Source organism: Copadichromis virginalis, linkage group LG6 (genome assembly GCF_057382275.1).
Source record: "Copadichromis virginalis isolate Kocher_CV1m ecotype Utaka linkage group LG6, C_Virginalis_male_GT1.1, whole genome shotgun sequence".
NCBI classification, from domain to species: Eukaryota; Metazoa; Chordata; class Actinopteri; order Cichliformes; family Cichlidae; genus Copadichromis; species Copadichromis virginalis.
Window position 1 is genome coordinate 35556422 of NC_140623.1, and position 9494 is coordinate 35565915.

Below are 9494 nucleotides of genomic sequence, written 5' to 3' on the forward strand. Positions count from 1 at the left end.
ACCTCCAGATGCTGTAACTCGTTTCGAACCGAACAGTTTCTTTATTGTTGTCCATACCTAAGCTCAACTTAATATAAAAGGTAAGAGCTCGCCTTAAATTTCTTCGAAAGTAGACCGCCCGAATTCAGCTTTCATTTACGAAGGGACAGGAAGTAGGTTAATGCTACATTCCATTAGCTAACCCGGTGTCGTTAGCATGCAGATGAGTGCCAGAGAAGTAAAGAGAGACGGTTTTACAGCGAAGATTAATAAAATAAGGCCAACTGTTAAACTAGTCTGTCTTCTATAAACGCCACTGCTGTTATGTTGTGTTTTGGCTATCAGCATACAAAGCGTAAATAAGCATTTGAATGAGTACGAGTTCTGATAAAGACCAACTCTCACTGGTGGCTTCGTTGCTGATAATACGTGGCCTGTGTGTTGTGTTGAAATCTATTCAGATTCATAAAATTCGAAAAGTTGCTTAAAATTTTGACTTTTCTTTTGTTTTTTCCGTATTTCCTTGTACTTTGTTTAAAAAAAATATACATTTTTTTTTTAAAAAGGACAAAATCTTTTCCTCATTCCAAACTTGAATATGTCATTAGATTGTGCGGGGGCTTTTTAGTTTCTTTGCCTTAAGCATTGCAATCTTAAGCGGTCAGGCGTAGTAGTAATAGAGTTGAAGAGAAATTCGAGTCATTAATTTGGTGACAGCATTAATAAAAATAAAATACACAGAAAAACAGTATTTGCAGAAATTAGTTGTCATTCCCAAATATTACAGTCAGTAAGGAAAGTTTGTGTATTAAGCGCATTTTGTAAACAATGAAAGTGCATGCTTTCAATAATTTACAACAATAGATTAGTTAATCAAATAATAACAATAGCCTGTATACCTAAACTACTGCAAAGTGGCTTAGAGCAATACAACAAATGAGTAAAAAAAACCAATAGATTTCCCTGTGAATATAAATTAGTTGTACAAGTTCATCTTAGTTGTGTGAATCTATACTACCTTTTCTGTTTGTTTTATGAGATGAGAATTTCTGGACCCTGTGCTGTCAGTCTTGGCTCTGGGGTATGTTGTAACACATAAGTTAGTTGGCTGAACTGGGAAAAAATTACAACAGATAATGTAATGTGTGAATAATAAAAACTCTTATATAATTTAATCCACGTTAAACACGTTGCATGTTTTTGCAGTCCTTTGATGTTTATTCTTGACTATGCAGCTTCACATAGTCATGAGAAAGAATGAGAGTATACAGTTGCTACAACAGCATGCTTGGCAATGATTTGCAAAAGGCGTCACCAATGTTTCAGTGACGTCCGCTAACAAAGGTAGAGCTTTAAAATACCTGCAGGATTCCTCCGCACTCTTTGAAAACTTGCTGGTCAGGTTTTCTAATGTTAAAATTTGTGCGTCATGCTTTCGAAAATCCGTTCCTTTTTATAGCACACGAGAGAAAAGATCACAGGTATAAAGAGTAGGCGCTGACTGCAGCTAGCAGAAGAAAGCCGGTACACAGCAGAGAGGGAACATCGGAAGATTTGGAGTGGTACCGTTTGGATTACCACTTCCACGCTTATTATTTTAATTCTTCAGCGGGACTGATAACCTCACTGTGTTATTTTGGGGGATCTTTTCCTTCTGAAGATCAGTGATGACAACCTACCAGGAGTTCATTCAACAAAATGAGGACAGAGATGGGGTGAGATTCAGCTGGAACCTCTGGCCCTCGAGCCGCCTTGAAGCCACCAGGCTGGTAGTCCCTGTCTCCTGCCTCTTCACACCTCTCAAAGAGAGGCCCAACTTGCCACCGGTCCAGTATGAGCCAGTTCTTTGCAGCCGGGCCAACTGTAAGGCAGTGCTCAACCCACTATGGTGAGTTTCACAGAAAAACAGTACTCTAGCTTATAAAGTGTATCCTTTTGAATGTTTATTTTAATCATGCGTTTTGGTATATGTATGTGATATAATTTCCTTGACTTTTAGTATTTTAGTTTCATCATTTAAAGCCACAGATGTCTGTTCCTGACATTTATTTACTAAAGTGTTATATTTGCAAATGTAAATGTGAGTGAAAGGAGATGCAGGGATTTGAATTTGACTTTTTTTTCTAACACATCAGCACTTCTAAATGCTGAGGTGTTCTTAGTATTGGGTGTGGTGCATGAGAACTGCAAACACTAAATACACCTGGTGTATATTTCAGTCACAGCCACACTTATGACAATTAGATACAACCTCTATTTTCTTACTTTTATTCTTATTTTTTACAGTCAAGTTGACTTCAGAGCAAAAATATGGGCCTGCAACTTCTGCTTCCAGAGAAACCCTGTAAGTACTGTGGCTGAGAGCATAGTTTAGTCTTGCTGCTATTTGAAACGTATCGCTGCCAAAACGTGTCTCTGCATTCATAACTTAATGCTGATGAGCTACATTCCTTTTTTAGGTTGGTTAATCTTGATATCTTTCTGTGTGTGTGTGTGTGTGTGTGTGTGTGTGTGTGTGTGTGTGTGTGTGTGTGTGTGTGTGTGTGTGTGCAGTTCCCTCCCTCTTACGCAGGCATATCAGACGTGAACCAGCCAGCTGAGCTTATGCCACAGTTTTCTACAATTGAGTACATCGTACAGGTAAATACTGCATACATGTCTGCACTCTGACCTTAACAATTTGTATTAAGTCCAGAAGATGTAAGGTATAAAGGTCAACATTAACAGTTTTCAGTAGTATCACATATGTTTTTTTTAGGGATGCCTTATTTTTGACAGTGACAGATGTAATAACAGAAAAGTAGACCTAAGTTAAATTATACAGGTAGCTGTAATAAACATTTTAAATGGTAATTATAAAAGCAAAACCACTTTGAGCCTGACGTCTGTTGTGGTTGGCATTTGTAACAATACTACTACTAGTTTATAATGTGTAGTGTATTCAGAAAGTATGACTATGAGCTTCTGATGTTCACATGCCATCTCTGCTAGTGCCGGTAATATAGAAATATATACGAAGCAAGCAGCAAACCACACAGCACCACATGAAAACATAAACAATAGTCTCAATTGTTTTTCACTATGTGATTATGACTGTTTGGATACAATGTGATTTCATCAGTTTTTGACTTTAGTCTCCTGCCTCTTTACAGCGTGGTCCTGCAGCTCCTCTCATCTTCCTGTATGTGGTGGACACATGTTTGGAAGAAGAAGATCTCCAGGCTCTCAAGGAGTCTCTCCAGATGTCTCTCAGTCTGCTGCCCCCCAACGCTCTTGTGGGCCTCATCACATTTGGCCGCATGGTTCAAGTTCATGAGCTGAGCTGCGAGGGGATTGCTAAGAGCTATGTGTTCCGAGGCACCAAGGATCTTACCGCCAAACAGATACAGGTAAGTCCAGCCAAAGGCCTTTGGTAGTCTGGTGTGAGTGACACACTTATTAGGGGGGAAAAAATAGGAAGTCCGTTTAGATTAAAAAGTACAAAAAACAAGGTTAGCTATTGTTAAACGTGTAAAACCTTTGCTTTTCATTTCAGGAGATGCTGGGTTTAACAAAGCCAGCTGTAACAGGACAACAAGGTCGTCCTTTGGCCCCTCAGGATGCTGCTGCCACTTGCAAGTACGTCGGAGCACAAACAATTCATGTTTGTCAGTTGATGGTTATTGTTTACAAAAAAGCAAAGCACTTTTTTTTTTCTAAAACGTGTGTGTGTGTGTGTCTTATATTCAGGTTTCTTCAGCCTGTGCATCGAGTCGATATGAATCTGACAGATTTGCTGGGAGAGCTTCAGAGAGACCCGTGGCCTGTCCCTCAGGGTAAACGGCCACTCCGATCCACTGGTGTTGCGCTGTCTGTCGCTGTCGGCCTGCTGGAGGTACGAAAGACAAAAAACTGTCTCTTACATTAAGTGCATACAAGTGATGCTGTACTGTCAATAATCTGAAATGGAACACATAAAGCCATTTATGATCACAGAAACAGTCATTTACAAGGTTTATCTACAACTAAAGCAAATACAGTAATTCACAGCAACCTGAACTTTAGCTTCTTAAAGACAATTGTGCCACATGTACCTCTTCCGAACAGCACACGCTGTCTGATAATGATCAGACAAACAGTAAATATTCTCTGTCCGTTCAAAGGCTGTTACCTATTTGCCTTGTGCTTTTTTTTTTCCCTCCACTGTCAACCACCCTTTTTGTACTGCTAATCTGTGTGGTTATATAACTGATAGTACAACAGAACATTCCCCAGCTGTACTAGAATACATTTTGCTCTTTTACTGACTTCAGATTCACTGATTTGTCTTAAGGGATATGACTAAATGAATGAGTCTTTTATTTATTTATTTTTTCCATGTAAAGGAGAACCGCAAACAGCTTTTGGCATCAAGTATCAGCTGGCTCATTTGTTTGTTCTCTTTGAATGATAACTCTTTGTCCCTTTGGTAAATGAGTCAGCCTTTATATAGAATGTGTTATCAAATACAGACATCATATTTAAAGCAAATTCCTGCTGCTTGGTGGCTACTTGGTTGAGTTCCAAATATTTCACTATCTCAGACCTTCCCAGACTCTTGGACTCTGGACCTCACTGTTGGAAGAGTTGGTTATGACGTCTGCGCTTTGCTTACACGTGTTCCTTGAACCATTTATTCTAACTCGTTCCCTTAATTCAACATTTATGCTTTTATGGTTCATTTTCAAATGGACTGGTTAATGATGTTTTATTTTGTGATGTAAATTCCACTTGCACATATTGGTTGTTATAAAAGCAAAAAAGTTTTGACGATATATTTTACACGAGATCACAGAATTGCTGAATGTTAACTTGGGGTATAATGATACTTGCACTAACTGAAGTCCATTTCCTGTCTCCTCAGGGTACATTCCCCAACACAGGGGCTCGTGTGATGCTTTTTATTGGAGGACCACCCACCCAGGGCCCTGGAATGGTGGTGGGAGATGAGCTGAAAACTCCAATTCGTTCCTGGCATGACATCCAGAAAGACAATGCTCGCCATCTGAAAAAGGCCACCAAGGTAAGCATGCAGTAGTACTTTTATTTGATTGAAACCTTTCCTTGCATATTACATAAATTTAACGTGTTTGTTTGTTTTTCACAGTATTATGAAGCCTTGGCCAATCGTTCAGCAACAAATGGCCACAGTATTGATATCTATGCCTGCGCCCTAGACCAGACTGGACTGCTTGAAATGAAGTGCTTATCTAATCTCACTGGGTAAGTAAGCACTATTTATTACATTCATTGAAGGTGTGTAATTGCATTAGTATGCCCTTTTAAAAAAATAATTAAGAATCTTGACAATTTATTGTGCTGTGTTTCAGGGGGCACATTGTGATGGGAGACTCCTTCAATACCTCATTGTTCAAACAAACCTTCCAGAGAGTCTTTAGTAAGGACTACAATGGTGACTTCCGCATGGCCTTTGGAGGTGTCCTGGAAGTCAAGGTAAAGGCTTGATTTAGTCCTTTGAGTTATACGTGTGATTACTTTCTATATTGGGATTTGTAATGATAGAACAAAGGTAACATATATTAGCTGTTGAAAACGTTAACTGTATTTCTTTCTCTGTCTGGCTTTATAGACCTCGAGAGAGCTGAAGGTTTCCGGTGCAATTGGACCGTGTGTTTCACTCAACTCAAAGTCTCCCTGTGTATCAGAGAATGTGAGTGACTGAGCCAGATATGATTTGGATTCTTTACTGTCATGTTGAGTAATCTGGGATATTTATCAAATTGCACTCTCTGTTTTGTGCAGGAATTGGGCATTGGTGGCACCAGCCAATGGAAGGTGTGCGGTCTCAACCCCTCCACTACTTTGGGCATCTATTTTGAAGTTGTGAATCAGGTAAAATAAGAACTTGAACCTCAGCATTTTAGCTAGATAGAATTACAGTAAGCTGATAAGAGTGGAAATGTTAGGAGGCCAAACAATGAATAGTTGTAATGAAGAATTGTGGCTTTGTTTAGTAAAAGATTCTTCAGACAAAGGCTTTTTGTGTCTCTGTATGGGTTTTTCTTTTCTTCTTTTTTTCCCCCCTTTCCCAGTAAAATAGAAATGATTGTCGACTGCATTCTTACTGTTTCTACTGTTTTGTGTTTGCAGCACAATGCACCAGTCCCTCAGGGTGGACGTGGGGCAGTCCAGTTTGTAACCCAGTACCAGCACTCAAACACACAAAGAAGGATACGGGTCACCACCATCGCCAGGAAGTAAGACTCCTGTTTTATTGTTCATCTAAATTGATATGAAACATGATTAACTAGACTGCACCTAAAAAGTACTTAAATTTGGTATGTTCTTACCAAACCGGTTCCTCTTAATAAAGATAATGTCGGGTGTGTAAAATGATGGTTTAATGAGCCTCCAATACACCCAAGAGAATGACAGCTGCCACCATTTCATTGTTCATCTAAATGGATGTGAACCATGGCCAACTAGACTGCACCTAAAATGTACTTAAATTTGGTATGTTCTCAATAAAGTAATTGCTGGAAGTGTAAAATGTTGGTTTAATGAGGCCAAGAGAATGACAACTGCATAAATATTTTCCTCTCTAGAAAGGATGTTTGCATTCCTGCAATTTAGACCAACGCCTTTGAGACCTGTTTGCATGTGCGTCATGTACACCACACCTATTCTGACCTCTGCTTCTCTGGTTTCTTCTATTCTTCTTATCTCTATCCCTCCCATTCTCTTTCTCGCTTCTCTTTCTTTCTTAAACTACTCCAGCTGGGCAGATGCCCAATCTCAGATTCAGCACATCGAATCATCCTTCGACCAAGAAGCAGCTGCAGTGCTCATGGCCCGCTTGGGCGTCTTTAGGGCAGAGTCTGAAGAGGGTCCTGATGTGTTGCGTTGGCTTGACAGGCAGCTCATCCGCCTGGTAAGTGACACTCCTACGTAGCAGAGTTTGCAACATGTTAACAATACATAGTTGGAATACTTCCGATACCCGTGTTGTGAATAGTGTTGATATTTATCTATTGTGACTCCTGATGTGAACGTCATGCATGGTACGTATTTAAACCACGTTATCTTGTTCCTTTGTTTCAGTGTCAGAAATTTGGCCAGTTCAACAAAGATGATCCGACATCTTTTAGACTGTCAGAGTCTCTGTCCCTCTATCCACAGGTAATTTCTTTCAAATGTAGCCATTATTATGATTATCATACTCCCCCCTAATTTAATTCAGTTATGCTGGAATACTCTGCTAGGAAAAACAATGTGAACATTGTGTGAACATTTTTCTCTCCTACACCTACAGTTTATGTTCCACTTGCGACGGTCACCATTCCTGCAAGTTTTCAACAACAGCCCAGATGAGTCTTCCTACTACAGGCATCACTTTGTCAGGCAAGACCTGACCCAGTCCCTGATCATGATCCAGCCCATCCTCTACTCGTACTCCTTCCACGGACCACCAGAGGTCAGCCTCATACGCTCAACACTATCATCCTATCATCAATGTTTTGTGTTACTCACTGGCAGCTGAACAGCCAGCTCCTAGCAAAAGTGTTTATATTTTTGGTGCTAAATTGTTGTGCATTGTGTCATGGATGTGTTACAGCCTGTGCTCCTGGACAGTAGCAGTATCCTGCCAGATCGAATCCTGCTGATGGACACCTTCTTCCAGCTGGTTATCTACCATGGAGAGGTAAGGCAGCAGATTTTTCAACAAATTATCCATTAAAAATGTTATTTTATATGCTTAAACTATTTACACAAAACTCTGTATGTTGTGATGCATTTGGATTTTTTTCTCTTTTTGTTCCAGACCATTGCTCAATGGCGAAAAGCAGGCTACCAAGAAATGGCAGAGTATGAGAACTTCAAACAGCTGCTGCAGGCTCCACTGGATGACGCTCAAGAGATCCTACAGACACGCTTCCCCATGCCACGCTACATTGACACTGAGCACGGAGGCTCCCAGGCTCGCTTCCTGCTCTCCAAGGTCAACCCATCGCAGACCCACAACAACCTCTATGCCTGGGGACAGGTACAGTATTAAAATATACTGTTTTATTTGCATTTGTATTTGAAACGTTTGGACTGAAATTCTCAACTAGCCTGTTTTGTTTTTAGTTTAATGAAAGGCACCAAATTTGCAGTTTTACTATAGTTATATCTTTTGCGCTACATTCAAATATGTAAATGTAAAATTCTCAAATGTAGTGGATTTGTCTCCTGCCTCATGCATACATATTTTTTTTTATTTTCCATAAAGTTTTCATTTCATCTATTTGTACAAGTATAGACTAAAATCCCAGGATTGACTTTAAGTCTTCTGAGACATCCATCCTGATTGTTTTTCACCCACAGGACAGGCAAACTGTCAGTAAATACAGGTCTTGGATAAGCTAACCTGTAGAAGATTGCAAGCTGAAAATAGCACTAATCTCTTATTTCCCAAGTCAAGGAAGTGCTTTGTACAAATACTGCAAGAAAAGGAGAAAATCTACGGAAGTCTGAGAATAGGATTATCACCAGAGCGTGGTCTTGCATAAGCCAATCTTCAAAGCGAGCATTTTGCTCATTAAAGTGGTCAGAGTTATGTTGTGATGAGATGTGTTTGCAAAGTGAGTAAATCACCATTTTGCTCCTCCCTTGTTCCAATAGGAGACAGGAGCCCCAATCCTTACTGATGACGTGAGCCTGCAGGTCTTCATGGACCACTTGAAGAAACTGGCTGTTTCCAGCTCAGCATAGAACTCGCTATTCCACCTCAAAGAGAAAAGAATTGATACAGCATTTTTCTTCCATCGGGATCCATTAACATTTCTGCAGTTTTGTAAAGGAGCCAAACCGAGACAGTCTACTGTTTGTGCTTGTTTCAGTTTGCTGTTTGGAGGCCAATGTGATGTTTATACGACACAAAAAAGGGTGATGGCACATTGGTATATTAAAAAAAAAAAGATAGTAATAACATGCCTACTCATTTTCAATAAACAGCTTATTTATGAGAAATGTTTAGAGTTCTCCTCAACCAAACTGTCCTCATATCAATAATATCCCTACTTCTGTTTAATATTTGGTATTACCTATGAAATGCAGAATGATTAGACTAATACTTTCATCTTTTTTTTTTATAAAATATGTATCTACTGCATCAGACTGTGTATAAGGTTTAATAAGATGATTATTTGTGTCTGCTTTTGTCTATAGCTAAATTTGACATGTCTAGAAATGTTTTCATTAATAAATTATAATGGTACCACTTGTTTAAAAAATATCCGCAATGCTGTACCGTCTTGGTGCTGATTTCTTGTCCCGATCCAATCCAACTTTATTTATACAGCACTTTAAAAACAACGTGGTTGACCAAAGTGCTTTCCAGTGAAAAACTGAGTTCGCTCAAAACAGTGTTCCTCCCTGTCCAAGATGTGTACATCCTCATCCTTGAAAGAGTGTCCACTGGCCTGTAGGTGTAAATAGACTGCAGAGTCCTGGCCAGTACACATCTTGGACAGGGAGGAACGCTGGTTTGAGCG

The 9494-nt window shown here is 39.6% G+C and overlaps 1 protein-coding gene across 2 annotated transcripts; it reads left to right on the plus strand.

The window, feature by feature from the left end:
- The first annotated feature begins 13 nt into the window (after positions 1-13).
- Positions 14-9247, plus strand: sec23b (SEC23 homolog B, coat complex II component). Of its 2 annotated transcripts, XM_085460179.1 has the most exons (19): positions 14-80; positions 1640-1867; positions 2266-2323; positions 2533-2619; positions 3132-3368; positions 3515-3597; positions 3709-3853; positions 4862-5020; positions 5105-5220; positions 5328-5451; positions 5588-5668; positions 5761-5850; positions 6109-6215; positions 6736-6889; positions 7060-7137; positions 7271-7432; positions 7574-7660; positions 7781-8002; positions 8623-9247. In XM_085460179.1, exons 2-19 carry the CDS (start codon positions 1647-1649, stop codon positions 8710-8712), a joined length of 2301 nt encoding a protein of 766 aa, XP_085316305.1. In that variant the 5' UTR covers positions 14-80; positions 1640-1646; the 3' UTR covers positions 8713-9247. The 2 variants fall into 2 exon arrangements, with proteins under 2 accessions (XP_085316305.1, XP_085316306.1); XM_085460180.1 differs by lacking the exon at positions 14-80 and having other exon boundaries at positions 381-1867.
- Positions 9248-9494: the final 247 nt, after the last annotated feature.